Source organism: Patiria miniata, unplaced genomic scaffold (genome assembly GCF_015706575.1).
Source record: "Patiria miniata isolate m_02_andy unplaced genomic scaffold, ASM1570657v1 HiC_scaffold_12, whole genome shotgun sequence".
Taxonomy (NCBI): Eukaryota; Metazoa; Echinodermata; class Asteroidea; order Valvatida; family Asterinidae; genus Patiria; species Patiria miniata.
Window position 1 is genome coordinate 692,147 of NW_024037050.1, and position 21,609 is coordinate 713,755.

At 41.1% G+C, this 21,609-nt stretch overlaps 1 protein-coding gene across 1 annotated transcript; it reads left to right on the forward strand.

The window, feature by feature from the left end:
• Positions 1–14: 14 nt before the first annotated feature.
• LOC119744414 (translin-associated factor X-interacting protein 1-like) lies at positions 15–21,566 on the forward strand. Its single transcript, XM_038220341.1, has 16 exons — positions 15–61; positions 4,227–4,362; positions 5,157–5,414; positions 7,078–7,212; positions 10,225–10,389; positions 11,596–11,777; positions 12,868–12,979; positions 13,352–13,413; positions 14,078–14,167; positions 14,541–14,691; positions 15,336–15,464; positions 16,250–16,423; positions 16,696–16,857; positions 18,169–18,363; positions 18,913–19,019; positions 20,059–21,566. Exons 1-16 carry the CDS (start codon positions 15–17, stop codon positions 20,267–20,269), a joined length of 2,316 nt encoding a protein of 771 aa, XP_038076269.1. The 3' UTR covers positions 20,270–21,566.
• Positions 21,567–21,609: the final 43 nt, after the last annotated feature.

Genomic DNA, 21,609 nt, shown 5'->3' on the forward strand with positions numbered 1-21,609 from the left:
GCTAACAGGGAAAGATGACTACAAAAGCCGTGGCTTTGGCGAAGTTGCCACCAATTGGGAGGTAGGCTTTTCTTGGGATTTTTTGTCATCACTTCAGCTGACACTAAATAACTGACTTGGCTAGGCCTTAAACTTAAAGCTAGACCCGTAACGTAGGGAGGAAAGGGAGTCCACCAGGGCTAGACCCGTGAACATGGTGAACGTGTATAGGCCTATAGCCATGTTGTGCGCTTTCTTGAAAATCACGCATTCTTAAGAATGCGCATGCACATTCTTATGATTGCGCAACTGGATCCTTGCGCAATCTTCGCAAAAAATAACTCTTCCAGATTGAGCGCACATTCTTAAGAATGCGCGACAAGATAACGGTCTTGTTGATGCCGAGCACCGGCTGCGCTTGGCAAGTCTAGCTGCATCCTCGTTCACTGATTCTTAATAATTATACAACGCAAGGTCACTTACTTAATGCTGAAAAGTAGAGTGGATATGAAAGTATACGCGTATTGGGGGGGGGGCCGGGAAAAAAAATAAGAGACATAATAATAGTGTATTGGAAAGAATTCTGATTTTTGGGATAATAAAAGCGGGGGGAGGGGGGACGTAAGAATGAAGAATGTGAAGAATGAGAATGAATACTGTGACATCCCATAGTCATGATAGTGCTAATGCTATTTCCCATTTAAATTGCCACCAATTAATTGTTCACACCCCCACCATTACGCCGCACAGCTGGATTCTATCTAGTCAGAAGAGCAATTTTTGCAGCTTCTGGACATCGGGGGTTTTTTTTCGTGGCATGCATATGATACATACAGGGACTTGTAACTTGTCTAGCCTAAACAAAGCACTTCTTCCCAGACTAGTTCCCAGTCCTCCGTTATTACAAAACTTCCCATAGTGGGCAGAAAAAAAGCAATAATAACAGGTTTAATTTGATTCAAATTATCGTAGTTATACGAGTACAGAAGCATAGAACTTTTCTTTCCTCTTTATATGAATCATTTCCCTTTTAACCGCTATACATTTCATTTAACATAATTATGTCGTGCAATGTTTGTTAAGATTGCGCAAAGTTCATAAATTGCGCACGTGATATTCCCACGCAATCTTAAGAATGAGCGCTCATTCTTAAGAATGCGTGCTCATTCTTAAGAATGTGCGCTCATTATTAAGAATGCGCGCACATTCTTAAGATTGCGTGATTTTCAAGAAAGCGCACAACAGCCACGTTCAAGGGTTTAGATTAAAATTAAATTAAAGCAAGCATCAAAATGGGGATTTGCTCCTTTCAAAGTTTATAATTTATGGGATTTTTTATTAAATAGGCCTAACCTGTATTTTATATGTAGTATTCAAGTACCGTCAAGTCAAAATCATATTTCTATGATTTTGACTTGATTATTGTGTGCCACACCATGCACACTTTGACTTGTCTTTGTTTAGGCCCTACCATGTTTACAGGTAGACCTACATGCGCTCTTCCTATGAAAAGTATGACAGCCAGGTGGGATGCTGTCATCTCGTAACATTGCGCCTATTGGTTCCCCCACCCCTCCCCCCCCCCCCTTCAAAAATGCACATAACCATGGCACAGCAGCAGGCGAGTCACGTGACATCATCTGGAAAGCAATAAGGTGTTTCATGGTAATATGTGCCATCTTATGATCATGATGATCTTGTTCGCAGGGCAAAGAGAACTCACGTTGCTAGACGCGGGCGCATTTTGGAATGACCGCATGATAACTTGGAAGCACCACAGTGTTCCATTGACAGTGTGTATACAGCAAGGCGTTGAAATTGCCCCGTGGGCAAAATATGGCGCATATTTCCGTGAAACACCTTTATTGAAGTAGAAAAATTTTGTTTTTTTATCTGACCAAAATTACTGAATTAGAATTAGCCTACCATTACACTTCCTACACAGATTCCTTTTTGGGGCTCTTGCATTTGTAACAAAATTTTCTTGCATTTTATTTTATATATGTCATGTCAATTAATATGTAGGCTATTTTACAAAACTATGTGTTTTTACTTTTAGTTTTTTAACCTAAGGACTAGGGAGAACAGATCTTAGACAACTGATGGGGCTACCCCCACTGATCTCTGTTATACTGACTGGATAGCCCTTTGGGCCGTGGGGGTGAAGTCACTGGATGCCATTTTGACACTCCCTTTGGCCACGTAAAAGTATATGTAAATACATAAAATATAATTATATATTTGAACAAATACAGTCGTTTTCCTAGTTCCGGATAGCAAACATCATTCAGGCTGCTTTTGGCTCAACTACTCCATGAATTCAAGTGACATTGATTATAAAGTTTACCTTGGGTGATGGGGATACAACAAAATAATTTTCCAAATTTGAGCTCTTTTTATTTTGACTTTACGACGTCAAAAGTACCGACGCCACTTTTCCTAGTTCCAGATCGGTTCAATCAGTTCCGAATCGATCAAAACTGCTTCATGCGAAAAAAAAAATCACACAAGAAAATCACTTTTTCAGCCAGAACCACCCGGATTCAAGCACATTTTCTGATAAAGCGTTATTTTCCAAAAAAAGTTTATTCAAGAGAATTCCAGCAAATTTTAAAAGAGAAAAACGTAAATGATTTTGAAACTTTTTGTCGTTAGCGCAACGGCACAAACTCACACAGACAGAAAACCTTTGGCCCAGCAACAGAATTTGTCACACAAAATCAATTAACGCGCGTGTAGTTGGGTCATAAGTGCAAAAACATATGGTCATTCATTGGCGAATTTTCAAATATTAGAGACTCCACAACTTATTTTGATTCAACAAACATTCGATGGAAGAGTTTGTATGACTAGCGTATGAACAAAATATTCAAAATCACATGGTACGAGTGATGTACCGAGGAGAAAATTTATCATCGATTCGCCGCTCCCCTGATTTTCTACAAACGGTCCAAACATGTCAAAGTGCGAGTCAGAAATCTCGCCAAAATCATTTTCTGAAAATTTTATCCAAAAGATTTTTATGTATCAAGAAGCTTACATTTTTCTTTTCAAAGTGCACTTTGTCAAAAAAAAATGATTTGAGACTAATCCAAAAGAGGTACGTTTTTATTTGAAGCTATACGGATTAGGAAAAATCCGAAACTACATGTAGGAGAACGACTGTATTAACATGAGTAAAATAACACTGGGGGCAAAATTAATAAATAAAATCGTGTTTGATGATCCAAAATTGCTTCCTAAACTATTGTTATTCTGTGCTTTTTACATACGGATCCGTGCGCTGTGGGGCTTTTGAGGGAGCTTCAAAATGGCCGCCAGTTGTCATTGTAAAGAAATCGGATGGCTTTAATCGATTCTGTATCGACTATCGCAAACTTTACAAGATAACAGTGTTCGATCCTAAACCGATACCCAACATAGAAGATATGTGTAAAGTAGGCAAGGGACAATATTTCTCTAAGCTGGATCTGACCAAAGGATATTGGCAGATACCGGTAGTAGAGACAGACAAAGTCAAAAGTGCCTTTATCACAGCAGAGGGATTGTATCAATTTAAGGTTCTCCCATTCGGCATGGTAAATGCCCCAGCCGTGTTCACTCGCATGATGCGAGGTTGTTAGATGGTCAAACCAATGTTGTTCATTACATTGATGATGTACTCATTTTTACTGAAACTTGGTCAGAACACACAAAGATATTGAGACAGGTTCTTAAAAGGTTGAGGGATGCAGGGCTTACTGCAAAACCCAACAAGTGTAAGATTGGATTTGAGTCAGTAGATTTCCTAGGCCATATTGTTAGCAAAGGGAGGGTGCAACCACAACCAGATAAGGTATATCGTATACTCACCTCTAAGAGACCTGAAACAAAGAAACAAGTTCGGTCTTTCATTGGCCTTGCCAATTACTATCGTAAGTTTATTCCAAACTTGGCTGCGATAGCCGCATCCATCACAGATTTGACAAAGAAAGGTCAGCCCAATCAAGTGCAGTGGAGGGATGTGCAAGAAAACGCATTCAATGCACTGAAACAGCATCTTGCGTCTGCGCCAATCCTGCGATTGCCAGACCCAGCGAAACCGTACGTGCTGCACACAGTGCATGTGTGCAAGGGCGTCACGGTCTTGTGCACACGCATATGGCCGAAGCGCTATCCAGTCAGTATAATAGAGATCAGTGGGCTACCCTAGCCTGGTCAAATAAAACATTAAATAAATAAACAATGACCATTTCCTCACTATACAGCACTCAACAGACAGCTGGAGTTGGTATCTCGCCAAGGGCCGTCAGGCAATATGAAGGCTTACAAGGACCAAGTTACCAATTAAATTCGGTCAGCGACAGGACTAAACACAAACTACCTCAACCTCAGGTTCTAAGGGTAAGCGCCAAAGTAGCAAATGTTTGGGCCTCTTCCGCTTTATAAAGGGGAAATAGTGTGATGAAGTAGTTATAAACGTGTGGTTTAAAACCAGGGAGGGGTCTGATCGCAGATAATGGCCTGATAATGAGCCAAAGGTGAGGGCTAATTATTGGCGACCAGGCCCCTAGCCGGTTTTAAACATTTGCATCAATGTTGTGAGATGCACCCTCTTGCCTCACAAACACTCGCGCATAAAGCAGTGATCTCCCGTGTTAGGCTTGTGCCGTATTTGATTTTGAGAGTCCACGTTAATATCATCCAAGAAGTAAATGTAGTATTCCCTACTACCACAGTCTACCAGGTACTTTTTTTGGCAGACTATCATCATTAAACCATCAATATAGAATAAGACTCGTGGTGATATGGAAACCCCAAAACAGGTGATACAAGACTCGTGGTGATAAGGAAACCCCAAAACAGAACTTCAAAGGCCCTGCTGGAAAGCTAGTAAGCAAAAGCATTTAGTTTTAAGGCCAGCTGCGCAATTTTTGTCTTATCTAGATATCAGGACCACAAAGAATTCAAACAATAAGCCATTATGATGTGCATCTGGCCAAGTTGTTTGGAGATTTTTTTTTTTCGAAAGGTTTTCCCACACATCTGGCCACATTTCTGAGAAATCATTGTGGTGTTAAAATTCCATACCAAATTTTTCGGTATTTGGGTATTTTAGCAACATCCTTTGGTATTGTTCGGTTTCACAATATATTGTCACTGTATGGTATTATTGTACCCCCTGTTTATTTCAACAGCCATTCGTAGACACCAAAGCAGGCACCCTGGATACCTGGCCTGCTCATGCCACAGCCCAAGCCACAGCCAAGCCGGGCATCCCCAGCCACCGGCCGCGCTCCAGCCCAGACGGCAGAATGTCCTCAGAGCTATCCGAGGACCCCCAGCGATCCGTCATCCCCAAGCCGAGGTTCCTGGAACAGCTGGAGATGTTCCTGAAGAAGGAATTACGGAATCTGGACGGGAATAAAGAAGGCCCCGGCGAACTGCGGTTACAGGTAACCGAGGAATTGCCGTAAAGCCACGTTAGATCATTTGAAATTACCTGGAAATGGACCTACCAGTTTAATGACGGAAACCTTGCTCAAAGTGAAGATGGGACTGGTATCAAATACTCTGTGAAATTATTCCACCTAATGGTATGGTCCAGAAGTAAACAATCATCAAAGATGGTTTAAAGGGGTTGCCCACAGGCACACTTTTTTACACCGCCTTTGTTAAACTGAAAACCATTTTGTAGGAGTGCTTTTTAAAGAGGGACGCCTCCTGCATTGAAGACTATGACACTAATTATGTGGATCAGTTGTAAAGCTTAACTGTGGTCGCCCGAGTAGTAGTACTACCTAGCGTTCTCACCTGATACCATGTTAGAGCACAGACATTTACTGAACAGGTTTCCAACCAACATGCCATGCTGTGTATATTACTAATAGTGACTGCTATGTATTTTACCAGTAGGGACTGAGTGCAACAATTTGCTATTAAAGGTACAAATGTACAGTGGACCATTTGTAGCTTTTCCAAAAAGTAACCAACCAAATTATTGTTGAAGACTTACTTAGCTTAAAAGTAATAATGACACTAAATTCCCTGTAAAATTATTCCTTCTGGCAAGACTGGCATGTTGTCATTTTGAAGAAAATAATAAAAGAAGTTCATTTTCAAAGATGTGTCAAGTGACACATTTTTGGAAATTTCCGTTTGTAAACGTTTTTATAGTTAGGCGAATCTGTGAATGGGTGCAAGCGTTGACGCAACGCACATGCGCGCATGATTATTTGTTGGTTCTGTGTGTGACATCACGTAACTACAATCGGCTGAATGAGAATCATGTCCTGAATGCTGATTTCGGGATTTTGTCACATGAGGGGGCAATTTAAGGCTACATTCCATCATTTGCAGCTATCCAAAAAGTAACTGACGTAATTACTTTTGAAAAACATACTTGGTTAAAAGATAGTAAGGGGACTAAACTCCCTGTGAAATTATTCTATCTGGCAAGCTGTCATTTTAAAGAAATCAACGAAAAAAGGCCTTTCCAACCGTTGAAAATTTCCGTTAATTGTTTGTATTTTATTTGGCGAAGTGCGCCAAGCATTGGCACGACGCACACGCGGGCGGTTGCTGTAAATCGTCGGATGGGTGCGCAACATCGCGTAGCTGCAATCGGCTCAGTGAGAACTTGTCTTGGACGCTGAATTCAGGCCCAATTCAAAACATGACTCAGCAACTATTGATATGAAATCGAGATCCTAGAATGCTGGTTTTTCTCGAAATATACAGCTGAAGCTGAGCTGAAAGTTCATCAGGTTAGTTGTTCAGCACCCTTCTTTAGATTTTGAGCACGTTTGTTGATTCAAATGTACAAAATGCACAAATTACAAATGATGGACTGTACCTTAAAATGTGACTCGGCAATTTTTGAATTGAAATCGAGATACAGAGTATTGTGTTTTCTCAAAATAATCAGCATACACAGAGCTAAAACTTCATCAGGTTAGTTGTTAAACACCCGCCTTTAAAACGGAAAAAAAATAAGCACAAATGGCAATTCTATTCTACCTTTAAAAGCATTACTGCTTAGAAGTTTCCCGAAATTTGGCCTACGTGCCGATGAATTCAAATTTCAAAACTCACGTGCAATTGTTCCTTGAATTCCAGGCTTACCGTGAGGTGTTTGAGTATCTAATAGAGGATTTCAAAACCTACAAGCCCCTCCTGTCGTCCATCAAAACGGAGTATGAGATGATGCTGTCGAACCAGCGGGAACAGATCAGGGAGCTGGAACCGCTCAAGGTAGGTACATAACGGCATTGGCCGTGTGGGACAACCGTTAAGGGCCCCATGGTCCAGCGGTTACGGTGTTTGACTCGTGTACGATGGTGCGTGGGTTCAAACCACTGATCTCTATATAAAGACTGGATACCTAATAAAGAGCCGCACAATGAATGAATTTGACGCCATATTGGTGAGACCGGCTGGTGATCTACAAAGGACAAGTTGCCGTCTTTATAGACAGCATGATTTCTTTTGTAACGTCGCGGTTCACTGGACTTGTATTTTGGCCACCACCATTGACCAACTCACCAAGGTTTACTACAATTTTTCTAACGTCGTGGTTACTTTTATAATGCCGCAAATCACTTTTTCGGCGTTTTTGAAATAATAATCACTACGGAAATATGTCCCTTTTAGAACATCATAATATGTGTACGTGACCAAAATGCACGTCAACTGTTGATACAACGCGCGCGTATTTACGCGTAGAACGTTCGTATTATACGCGGCCATCTTCGTGAGACCGGGGGCGAATTGGTCAATATGCAAAGTCTACTGTGTGAATGTTGTATGCATATCCGCTATCCAGTCTTTATATAGAGATCAGTGGTTCAAACCCAGACAGGAACATGGTGTTTGTGTCCTTGGGCAAGACACTTACATGTGTAACTATAATTGCCTCTCTCCACCCAGGAGTATACATGCACATTGAAAATGGGTGCCAGTGGGGGTAGAGGCCGAAAGTGCGCTGAGGCCATCCTAAAAAAAAAAGTTGTTTCTTGTCCAGCGGATGGGGGAAAAAATCCAGTCTGGAGGGAGGGATTTTTTTTTTTTTTTTTCCCCTTCTCAGCAGTCTCAGTGGTAAGCTCTGAACTTCAGCCTTTGCTTATTATTTATAAGGTTATGTTTAAGTCAAATACCGGTTTCTATTCACAGTGTGGATATATACCAGAAGGTACATATAAACAAAAATAGAAAAATTACAGGTTATAAAACAATGCACGGGGTATCATGGGGTTTGGGGAAAAAAATTGCGAGTTCACTGGTGTGCAAAATACCGGAAAATAATGCACCTGTTAAAAAAAAAATGATATTCTCTTTGTTTTTTATCATATAAACCAATAAAATGTTTCAGTACAATTCTTGTCAGTGTCTCGGGTGGTCTTATTTTATGCAAACAATTCATGTTTTATTTAAATAATTAGCGTTCATGAGTCCAAAATGACGTCTGACACCATAGTGTTTCCGTGTACAAATGTACAAAGTCATGGGGGCCATCACAAAATCCAACTTGGCGGCGCCCATAGAACGCAAAAGTGATAAAAACTATTAATAGTACCGAGTAAAAGCTCCCCCAGCATCGATTACAACTTGGCACCGCCGGCTCATTGACCATGACAGATTGGCAAGGATCTGATTATCTAGGCCATACCAAATCCGCTGAAGAATTTGGTACAACTCAGCTTGATTCCGTGGCCGAACTTACAGAGGCGAAATGAGAAAATTATGTACAACGCTGACGCGCGAGACATATTGTGTAGCAGCACCAGACTGATGGTGTACTTCCGTATGCACATTGTATGCAGATAGCATTGGTCCATTGCCAGACTTAGTATGGCACGCGGTTACACAGCAATAACATGTGCACGCATGTTCCGTGTTGCCAGCTGCATTGTACGTGGAGCGGGATCGGAGCTGCATTTTGCCCGTGCCTAGACGGCGAGCCATCTGACCATTGTCTGGGTCGCATCGGTGAACAGTCAGTGCAAAGGTCCAGGGGGAAAAACATCATAACGTTTTTGTTATGAGCGATAAAAAGCTGATTCAAAAATCATGTTATCGTTTGTTTAATGGGGATTCCTATGATATCAAACATTTTGATAAGTTTGGAAAATTTAAAAAATGAAAGTCGTTGGAGTCTGGACTCCGTACCCGGAGTGCAGTGGCGTGGCATCGGCGCAGTTTTGGGAGCTTTTAGAAAGCATTCGCATGAACATTCTAGTTTCAATATTTATTAATGGTGGCAGCATGTGACCTGCTAAATATTCATTAAACGGCCCGAAAAAACGGCACCAAACGGCCCCAAAACAGCGCGCCTTCCCCCCATTGGTAGTTTAAATGCCGGCGTAATGATATTCGTGACCTCATGAATACGTAATGAAGCAATTCAAGATGGCGGTTTCACATTGTCGTAAAGTGGTATTACGAAGCGGCATGTCCCTTCCTCTGTACATCCATGTCAATGAGGGAGAGGATGTTTAGTGTTGTAAACTTGAATATTACCGACTTAAATAATGACACAAGACACAGCTTTGAACATTTATTTAACATCCGTGATATTTTGAAGTCAAGCTTGATGTTGAAAATTGAACAACTGGTGCATAAATACTTTTGCACGCCAGTTTAGTGTACACATGTACACGTGCAGGGCAGCCGTACATTTGGTAAAATGGCTCCACACAGCACGTGAGTACGAGCACAGAGTCTAGTTTGCGCGCCCCACATCCCCTCCAAAGTCTTCCGTGTGTGGCGCATCGAGTCAGTTCTATCATAGAGCAAGGTTGGTTTGGATTTCACAAGCGATGTGGCATCACTTAGTTGTGTTTTACCACTGTTTTCACCAAACGTCAAAATAATACTGGAAGAAGAAGGATAATAAAAAAAATTCAAAGTGCGGGCGGCCCGGTGGGTAAAAAAAATCCTCGCGGCCGCTGGACCGGAAACAATCAATCTTTTTATTTTGGCCTGATAGCGGCTGCCGTGTGGTCTCGTGGCATGATGAACAAATGATTGTAAAGCACTTTGAGATTAATGCTACGATTGAAAGCGCTGTATAAGCACTACAATTATTATTATTATGTCTGAAACAGCGACCAAATGTCTGATAGGCCTAATCACCATTATTCACAGGCATTTTCAGACATTTTGTCTGGAACAAAAGCATTTCAGGCAATTCTGGTTCATAGCGTGATGAGATCTCTTACGAAGGACTGATGTTTTCACAAACTTAAAACTGACGTTTGCTTTCAGTCCATGCTGGTGACGGTGTCGGAGCAGTGTGACCAGAAGGTGATGGCACTGAGAGAGGAAGAGAGACAAGAGATGCTGGACCTGAAGAAAGACAAGAAGATGTTGCAGGAGAAGATCGATGCCATGAAGCAGCACGAGGTCTCGCTACAGATGCAAATAGACAAGGTAGGCATCGTCTATATCAGTCAGTAATATACAAGGTGGATAAAAAAAAAAACCGAGATATTATTGCTAATTGGAACAGAAGTGGGGCACATGTGAATCAAAGGGAGATATCCTCTGTTAGGGTTGAATCTCCTCTTTAAAATGACACCCTGATCATGTCCTTACATTCACGGTTGACTGAGCAGTGACCAATTTTATGAAAGGGTCTATGTAGAGACTTGCCCACTTTTCATGGTGATCTCTTTTTTCCCTACCTGTCTTGATTGGCAACCATAGCCTTTCACTCTGTGACAAATGACACTACAAAAATCACAATTGAAAAGTGGACAATTCTCTAAATAGACCTTTCGTAAAATTGGTCACTGCTCAGTCACTGTGAATGTAATGACATGATCAGGGTGTCATTTTAAAGAGGAGATTTAACCCTAACAAAAGATATCTCCCTTTGATTCACATGTGCCCTTCTTCTGTTCAAATTAGCAATAATATCTGCGGGGTTTTTTTCATCCTGTATAAGTCAGTGTCATTTACAATTGTCGTAATTTTGTGAAATGGACTGATTCAAGGGCTATTAATTTAAAGCAGACATTCTAGTGATTTAGTCCCATTATATTTATTCCCATTCATAAGTACCTTTCGGTCAAAAGTCAATACAAGTCGAAAATTATAAATTTCCAACGATCTTGTTCAATAAATTTACTTTATGTTTTTTCAAACACCCCTCTAGCTATGTTTATGGTATGTGCCTCTCGCAAGTAGTACTTAAAATCTTCTTATATGGAGATTGGCGCGTGCATGGCGCGTACTGTGCGATGTAGTGTAGTGCGAATATAGGACTCTGAAAACTACCGACTCATTGGTAGTGTTGCACATGCCTAAGTGAAGATTGTGAACGTTCAACCAATAAAAGGGTAAAAGGGACCAGATTTCATACGAATCCAAATTTCATGTGACACCGGGAAAGTGTTTAAAACCAGCCAGTCGGGTGTTTCATCAACCATTTAAAATCACCCACGTGACAGGCTCTCAACCAATAGGAATGGGTAAACTGCCTCAGGTATTTATGAATACGAATTTAAAGTAAAGAGCACATCACAAACTGTTCATATTGAAAAAGGATCAGCACCGGGTTATATCTGTAGAAAATGATCCGGCCAGTTTTTCTCAAAGCGTAATTAGATTTGTATCTGTTATTTGCCCTTCTAGTTGCAAGAAGACGTTGCTGCGGAGTACTACAAGTACCGCAATGAATGTGACGCTCGTAAGCTACTAGTGTCAGACATCAATGATCTCCGATATCAGCAAGAAGACTACCAGAAGTCTCAGGGTCAGGTCAGCCAGGCAGGAGAAACCAAGGAAGATCCAGTCAAACTCAAGATTGCATTGAGGTCAGGAGATGCAAAATAAAAACTGAGGACCAGTTTGACTTAAATTTTCTGCTGGAGGGTTGTTAAATTGACCAATCTATTTGGCCGACCGTAAGGGTGATAAATGTCCGGCATGCATGCACAAAGGTCCGACGTGAGTGCACATGTATGCAGTGTGCCTGGGACTCACTGGATCTGCCTATTGATTCGTGGGTGCTATTCACATATGTGATGCATCAAGCTAAATGAGTCGCTCGTCAGGAATTTGGAGATTCAGGCCAAAATAGGGCCACTTCATCACATCACTTCATCACATCTCTTGGTGTCCCGACTTCCATAATTTGTTTAACTAAAGATGTTATCAGCATGCGGTTTTTACATCAGTAATGCTGAGATTGTGCTCTTTTCAAATCTGTAACCAAAAAAAATTTGACCAGGGTCGACAGACGACTCATTTAGCTTGATCACATCACATATACCCTCTTATTCAGTTTCAAAGAGAGAGTTAGGTGGAACTCAAGTACATTGCTGCTGTGTGTCTAAACTCAGTGAATCATGTGTACTTCACGCCATTCATGTGCGTGAATTACATACCCCCAAGGACAGACAGACATATTTAGGGAGAACAACATATTCATTGTTGTCCTCGATAGTTCATCTTTTGTTGAAAATGGTCCTCGATCGTGAGTTTGTGCGTTTAGTCTACGGAAAAGTGTTATTTTACAGGGACAAAGGGAAAGACAATGCCTTGTCCTTTAGAGTTATGTAAAACACGACTGTGTGCACTGAGCGGTGTATGCACATTGTGTGTCCCTCCAATGAAGCTCTTGTGAGTGTTTCCAAGTACCCCCCACTCCTGTTTGTCCATATGGGGCTTTGCCTTTCACTGATACGCTGTGTTTTTCAACAAGCTTGCTCGGATGGAACCCAAACCTCCTGCTTACAAGTGCAGACGTCTTAACCACTCCCTTATTAATCTTGGCAAACTCAGTTGGATGGTTCAAATTTGATGTATCATTCTGTGTTGGCAAACTAAATGTAATACAAAAAACACACAGAGAATTAAAAATTGTTTTGACCTGATCACTTATTTCATTGTCTCAAATTTCAGGAAAGCGAGGGAGGACTTGACAGATGCCACCCAGCGTTTGACTGAGATGATTGCCAATTATGGAGACGTAGTACCGAGGAGAGACTATGAGGGGCTCAAAGTACAGCATGAGGTGAGGGCGGCATTCATGGGAAAAGCAAAGGCCATATACAAATTCCTAAGCTATGACAGTAACACAGGCCGCCCTGGATCCCCAGCCTATTTCAGATTCTTTCCCCTTAGGCCAGTTTCATCTCTGTTTGAGTTTTTGCAATACAAATTTGCACAGATTACTATTCAATTATTATTGTTATTTTTATTATTATTTTTTGGGGGGGCTGTACAAAATACATGAAGCGTAGCAGCTTGCTATACAAAGAATTTTTTAATTAAGCCACTCAAAACCAAACAAACCCATTCCTGAATATTTGTTCAGGAACTTGTTCCAAATTACTGGTATCTATGAAGTGCCACTTCAATTCATTATTATTTTTCCACTTCACAGAAATTACAAGAAGAAATAGCCCAGCTGAAAGACGACCACGAAATCCTGATGTCTGAGCATGAGTGAGTTGTCAGAATAATTCTGTAGCCTTTTTTTTTTTTTAGTTTTCAGGATACAGTGCATTCGACAAATTATTTTATATCTAAAGGGTTTTGGATGTGTTAATCTGAAAACACGTTTTCAAAACCCAATTTCTTCTTTATCTTTAAATAAGTTATGATTTTTTCCAACGAGACATTGTACCAAAAATTCAACTCTGGTAAACCAAATAAATAAGTTTTAAATTTTTTTCATTGAGGAGCATTCCAAGTTTGAACATTTGTGATCCCGATTTGAACAGGGGCTAAAACTGCTTAGAGATTTTATTGTGCTAAGCAGAAATTGGCAGAGTACCAGTTAGCAGCAATACACCTAACATAACAATTGGTTGGTAAACCTGTTTTTGGTAAGCAAATCTTTTGTGTGCTTAGCCAAACTCTTTGCTTAGGACCTCCATGAAATTGGTCCCATAAAAGAACTTTCCAACCTGTCCGGAATTTTAGGTTTTTTGCCACGTCTGAATTACTTGGCTGCAGCTGGAAATGGCTACAGCCGCTTACGTAGGTGCGTGTGTAAATGCCAGCCGTAGCCAGGGTGATTCGGACACGGCCTGTGTCTAAGTTGTCTCTGAAAGATTCATTAGCGATTATGTTGTTATTGATTTCGTTGGTGTGTTTGTGTTTTCAGCACTCTGTTAGAGGTCAACAAGCAAGTTGTGACGCAGAGAGATGAGTTCTACTCAGAGCTGGAGATCCTGAAGCGATCAGCCACACCAAGGTGCTGTAGTCAAATTAGCTGTTTTGGGGCTACGGCTTCTGTATCTGCTATTGGCACACTACATTCAGCATCCTTAGCCATACAAATAATTGCCTGCTTTGGACGTAGGCACAACTTCAAAATTGTTGTTGATACCATATGATACTGAAACCCATTAAGATTCTTGGCATGCTCGTGGTGTTATTGTTTAGTTCACTTTTATATCTGAATAACTTCTCATAAGCGCTACTGAAGGAAACTTGAGGACCATTGCCCCTTTTCAATGGTACCAAAGGAAAATAAGTTGTGAAAAAACGCAAAGTCCATAGTCTCAAAAGATTTGACACCAAATGCAGTGCCACGGTCTTCAATGCCTTACCGTCACTACCTACAGACCTGACTGGGACCGCTGCGCCGATTTCATGGAGGGGGGCGAGGAGAGATGGAAGACCATCTCTAAGGACAAGAGCAGCGATAACAAGGTGGAGCTTCTGCTCAAGGAACTGGCTGGAGATGGGGAGGGACTTGCCTTCTTTGAACCAAGGGTGAGTGAACAAAAGCTGATATCGTGGAAGAATGTTCTTTTACGTTGAAAGTTATTTTGAAAATAATGCGTTTTTGAACCGGAAGCCAGTGAAGTGATTGCAAGAGTGGGGTAGAGGGATGTCAGCGTGGCACTTGGAAAAATGATACGAGCGGCCCCTATTCCGCTGCATCCAGCCAAAAGAGAGTTGGCATAGTCTAGTCTAGACAGAATTAGGGCTCTCGATTGAAGCGACGGATTCTTGAGATGTTGTGTAAACTGAAATTGATTGACTGACAGAAGATCGAGAGGACATGGTCATGGATGAATCAAATCCTGCTCCTAAATCTTTCACTAAAATGGATGTGGGGACACAAACTCATTGTCAGTTGGGAAGGTGTAATTGATAAGCTTCGGCCATTCGCTTTGGCAGCAGTAGTCACAGCTGTGATTGGTCAAAACATTGTGGGGTGGTAATTAGAATCAGCTGGTTTCATGTGGGAACATAGTTGAAATAGTTTTATACTTCCTGTTGGGAATGTGCATTGTTCTAGGTAGCACTTTCTACAAAGAGCAGGACAATTCTGTGTTTTTGAGATGCTCCCTGTAAACTTGAGAAGAAAGCCTCCTGAACTCAAATTTTTATTTTTGTATTTTTTTCCCCAGGGCTTTGGGGAAAACGTGCCAGTCTACCTGCAGACAGACATCAAAGTCAGGAACAGGGAATACACCAAGGGTGAAGCATTGGAACTCATTAAGGAAATCTGGAAGGCAAAGAACAAACGGGAATCAGAGGTATGCATGTCAGAATAGGGTAAATGTTTTGTTCTAATCCGTAAGATATTCCGTGCCTTGCAGATGGGTAATTCTATGAATTTAGGGTCCACTTTTTTTCCCTGTCCCTGTTACATCTGACATTATGATTTTATAATTCTGATGCACTTCTTCATGCAGTCATCCTCCAAGAGTGATTATGAATAGCAAACTACCTACCCAACAAATGAAAAAAAGTTGGAAGTGGTTCTTCATGTCACTTGAATGGCAAATTACAAAGTACCAAGGTAAAAGGGACAGGAAAAAGGTCACTCTTTGGATCCTAAATTTATAGCGTGACACAGGTGTGTGCTCATAGAGTGTAGGATCTGAAGGTCAACTGTGTAATCAAGCATGGAACTTTTCCTCAGTTCAGCTAAATTTGTCTTTTGTAAGTTCTCTTGTATGCCATTAAAACTTGAAAAGAAAGAAAAAACAATGCAAGAGAGTCTTGTAAAGATTGAAATTTCCTGGTTTTTTGGTGACTTCCTAATAAATAGCTGTGTACTTTAGACTTGGTGACCAACATTGCCCTCTGGGGTAAAAATCCAAATATTACTGACAAACCCTTTAGCTCAATTTCCATGATGGTTGAATACTGAGGTGGATCCTTGTAATGCAAGGACACTACATCCTGCAAGAGATGACAAAATGCCATTTACTGTTCCAAAATGCCATTCACTGTTCACGCGAGAAGTCCATGGGCTGCTTGTGAATTCCATTGATGCTATGTATTTTATCATCCCACTATTAAATTTTGTCTCTAGAAGGAGAACGCCTCTACTGAACCGATGGACACCTTTGTGGCCAGATTTCTGGACGAAAGGTACAGAGACAAAAAGATGATTGCGGAGAAGGCCTACAACCTTCATGATGCCTGCGAGAGGTACCGAGACATGGAAGGCATGTGCGAGCTCTTCTATCAAGTATTGACAGACGAGGTGTGTACACGTGTGTAGCAATTGTATGACTGAGTTCTGTGTTTTGTTTAAATTTGGTGCATTTGAGAACTTTTTCACAAACAGTAGTGAAATGTTTAGTTGAGTTATTGAACACATTATTCCCTGTACCGCCCTAAAGCGCCCTGCCTGTTGTTCCTTATACCGCCCCCAGCACTCTGTGGTTTTACAGATTCACCAAGGAGTACATACAATGTATTACAATGTAATACAATTGCTAATATCTTAACTCATTTTTGTTTTTGTCATTGAAGGTGATCGAGCAGGTTTACAACCAGGAGATGGAGATGTTGGAGCAGTTAATGGAGGCCCTCAATAAGGCCTCGGAGACGATCGAGGTTCCGTCGACAACGCCGGCTCCGGCCGAAACGGAACCGGCGGCCGAGGCACAAGAAGGGGAAGAGCCTCCCACTGAGGTATTATGTCACCTGACTTGACAGAATCAACAAAAGTGTTTCCCTACCCGCCTAATTATCCCCAACTAGACTTGGTCCAGGACTGCATTTAGAAATTGTGTTCCCCAAATTCAGCCAGTTCCTTGCAAGTGGGGTACCATCATGCCAATCAAGAAGATAATTCAAATCCGGTCTTGGGAATTTTGGCACTATGAGATGAGAAATTCCAAACATGCTTCACACCTTGGCCCAATTTCAAGGCGCTGCTAAGTACACAAATGTGCTTAGCACAAAAAAAGGATGGCATATAAAAGCAGGTTATCAGCCGAAACTCCATGTGATTTTCATGCTGAGCAAATTAAACAACAGCTGAATACTAATCACGAGCAATATACATCACTTGGTGTTTGGCTGGTAACCTGCTTTTATAAGCCAGACTTTTTTGTGCTAAGCAAATTTTTGTGCTTAGCAGTGCTGGAAATTGGCCCTGGTGCTCATCATCTTTAATATTGTGCACATAAAACGTGGGTCTGAATGGAAAAATCTGCAAGCCTGGTTTTATTAATTTTGTTGATAATGCCCTCTGCCACCATAAATGTAGCTGTATAATCTACATGTTAGAGAGTATGTCTCCAAATTCTGCTTAGTCAGTCAAAAAATCAAGTTCTTATTATTATTTTTTTATCATGACATTTGGCTGAACAAAGAATTTGTTCAGGATTTGAACCCTTGACCTGTGGCAAAAATCAGAAGCCATTCATTTGAAATTGTAAAGTATTAATTCAATAACTAAACATGGGCTGATATTTTTGAGTCTGTGTCTTGTTCAAAAGGGAATAACTTTTGTATTGCTAGAAAAATAGCAGTTTAGAAAAGGAATCTATTTTTCGGGATGAAAGTCGAAAAGAGCACAGGGAACGCTACTTTAATCAGTGGCTATGTGGAGAGTGGAGCTTGACATCAATTGAAAAAAAAAATGAGATGCGATCAATCTAAATGAGTGGTTTGTTGGGAATTTTTATTTGGAGATACCTGCCAAAATAGGGCCACTTCATCACATTACTTCATCACATCTCTTGGTGTTCCGACTTCCATAATTTTTAATTAAAGATGGTATCAGCATGCGGTTTTCACATCAGTAATGCCAAGATTGTGCTCTTTTCAAATCTGTAATAAACAAAAAATTGACCAGGGTCGACAAACGACTCACGTAGCTTGATCGCATCACAAATACTGTTCACCATCAACCTAAAAACGACAAGCATGTTTCACTTTGCAAAGAGACCTTGGCATCTGTGAATTTAACAGAAATGAAATCACATCTTCCGATAGGAAGCTGACAAGGAGGAGATGCCGCAGCTGACCACCATCCAGGTGATATCTAGGGAGAACTTTGAGGCAGCCTTGAGAGAGGTGTTCACCGTCAAGCCCGATGAGAACATCGAGGCGTTGATGACCACGCTGATGGAAGATTTGAAACCGGAGGAGGGAGCAGAGACGTTGAAGTATCAGGATCTGTTTTTGGAGGTCGGTCTTTATATCATTTGTTTAGAAGAAATTTGACAGAACATGTAGTTGTAATAACAATCGTAATACTATGATACCCATGCTGACTCGTGAGCAGAAACTTGGCAATTCAAGCATTATTTAATTTCAGTGACAAAGATTTTAAGAGCTCAGTGGATAAACCTGAAAGTGTATTTTTCAAATCTGGTACATGTGCATCATTCATCTAGTAGTGGACAAGGAGATTACAGACTAGGAGTTTTGGACCATTTCTCTGAATCATTATTAGATATCATGGTTAATTGGCTCTGTCACAGACATTACACTAATACACTTCCATTCATAGCGCTGAAATTGCCCATAATAGTTCTGCGGTCTACTCAAGATAGCCAGTGTTGATTTGTTGATTTTTTACTCCATTAATAACTTATTCCATCATGAGTCTTTACACTAAAAATAGACGAACCTTGGTCTTCAGCATATGACCAAACAGTACTGAGAGCTCAAATTTTACAGACATACTTGTACAATTTCAAAATGGTATGATCGCGACATTGATTTTCAACCCAGGATGAAGATGGCGGCGCTCGTCCATTTATCAATTTGATCCGGCAACAGGACAAGGAGGAACGTCTGAAGTACGTGGAGCAAATCAAACTGGAGCTGGGCGATAGAGAGTAAGTGCCGCATTCAACTACGAAGAGTAGTTTTATTCTCCCTGGATAGAATGCCATTCAGTTGCAGATTACTCCTCAGCTAATGACAGTAGGCCTACCCATTTATACTCCTTGGAGAGACAAGTAGAGATAAAACTGCTTGAGTAGCTGGATTTGAACCCCTGACCCTTTGATCATGAGCCAGTAGGCCTATCCATATATAATCCTAGGAGAGACAAGTAGGGATAAAATGGCTTGCCCAGGGACACATTTATTTGGTACCAGGATTCAGACCGCTGAACTTCCGATCACAAATCACAAACCCCAACCACCAGGCTTGGATCTCATACCAACTAACTAACTCACAAGTAAGAGTAAAGTGGCTGGCCTAGGGACACAACATTTAGCCAGCAGCTGGAATTGAACCCTTGACCCTCTGATGACAAGTCAAAAAATCTAACCACCAGACCACAATCCCTATACGACTGTTACTGGATCTCATGCCAGACCACAATCCCTATATGACTGTTACTGGATCTCATGCCAACTGACTTGCACAAGTGAGGGTGAAGTGGCTTGCCCAAGGACATAACATGTAGCCAGCAGCTGGAGTCAATCCCTGAACCTCACAAGTCAAAAAATCTAACCATCAGACCACAATCCCTACACATGACTGTTACTGGATCTCATGCCAACTGACTTGCACAAGTAAGAGTGAAGTGGCTTGCCCAAGGAGGCAAGGACACAACATGTAGCCAGCAGCTGGAGTCAATCCCTGACCCTCGAATCATGAGATCTCAAACCAAGTAACACACAAGTAAGAGCAAAGTGGCTTGCCCAAGGACATAACATGCATAGCCAGCAGCTGGAATCGAACCCCTGACTCTCTGATCACGAGTCAAAAAATCTAACCACCAGATGACAATCCCTTCATATGACTGTATACGGGATCTCAAAACCAAATGACTTGGGATTCAACCAAAACCGAATTCCGACATGCTAAAAACTCTCATTTCATTTCCATATGTGTTTGCATTGTTGTTTGTTTTGTTTGTTGCAGAGAAGTACCGCTTCCCGAGCTGCGAATGGCCATCAACGTCGTGGATGCCGAGATAGACAAGAACCACATGATTGAGTATCTGGCCCGCTCTTACGACGTTCCAAACGACCAGCTGAATACGGCCACGCCCCAAGCTGTGGAGACGGTGATACAGCGGCTTCTGAAGGCTGGAGTGAGACGAATTGGCTTGCTTAATAGCTCAGAGCTATAATGGTGTTGTTGCAGTCTGGGGCCAATTTAAATGAATCCCTAAGCATACAGTGTTGTGCATTTCTGAATAATTAGTATTCGATAATTCAAAGTTGGATTCAGTCAAAAATACGAGTATTCGCAATGCGCCAATGAAATTTTACATGCCATTTGGCAGCCTAATTGAATGTGCATGTCATAAATTTAATGGTCTGCTAGGGTGGTATCGAAAATGAAGACCCCTAAAACGAAGACTGAAGACCCACGTTTCCGAATGGGTCTTCATTTTCGTGGGTCTTGTTTTAGGGTGGGTCCTCGTTTTCGAGCGGGTCTTCGTTTTTGTGGGTCTTCGTTTTCGAGTGGGTCTTCATTTCACGTGGGTCCTCGTTTTCGAGTGGGTCTTCGTTTTCGAGTGGGTCTTCGTTTTCAAGTGGGTCCTTGTTTTCGAGCGGGTCTTCATTTTCGAGTGGGTCTTCGTTTTCGTGGGTCTTCGTTTTTCGAGTGGGTCTTCGTTTTCGAGTGGGTCCTTGTTTTCGAGCGGGTCTTCATTTTCGAGTGGGTCTTCATTTTCGAGTGGGTCTTCATTTTCGTGGGTCAAAATTGAGAATGAGCTTATTAAAATATTAAGAACATCGTCTATGCATTGATCAATTTTTGTTCTACATTGCTGACTGGCTGATCTTTGAAAGATTATAAAGATGTAATAAGACCCAATGTTCCTCACAGAAGCTCTCCACTTATGCGTGTATAAAAGTGACTGTATTTGACAACCATAGAACAACGCAGCTTTCAAGATTATATAACATTGTTTTTTTTGCAAATACTGGAAAAATATTCGGATATTTGGTGGCCGATGAAATATTGGAATATTTGGTATATTCGGAATGGCCCTAGACATTTATTTTTCTTTCTGTCACTATTTCAACTGTTTTGTGCACTGTGGTTATTCCCTGTATCTGTATAAAGAAATTCTGGTATTCTTATATTAAAGCTTACTTCAACGGATACAAAATATTCCCAAATTTGTTAGATTCGGAAAAGTGTAAAAATTGTGGTTTGTTGTAAATACATATTTTTGTAATTATTGTAGGAGAGGATAACCCTGATCTCATCCGTCCAATGTTTCTGAAACTTTCAGATTTATTCCAGAATATTCCGTCCACAAATCCATATGTATGTGTTTTTTACACTTCAATTTACCCTGTACATATTGTAGCAGTCAGTGTGTACAAACCCGATGTACATAAATGTGTAAATAAAGCATGCGGTGCCTTGGCCCTTGGCTCGTGAAATATTTCAAAATTTTGAAATTTAAAGTACCTGTATTTATGAAGTTAATTAGTCAACTGAATTCAAAACATT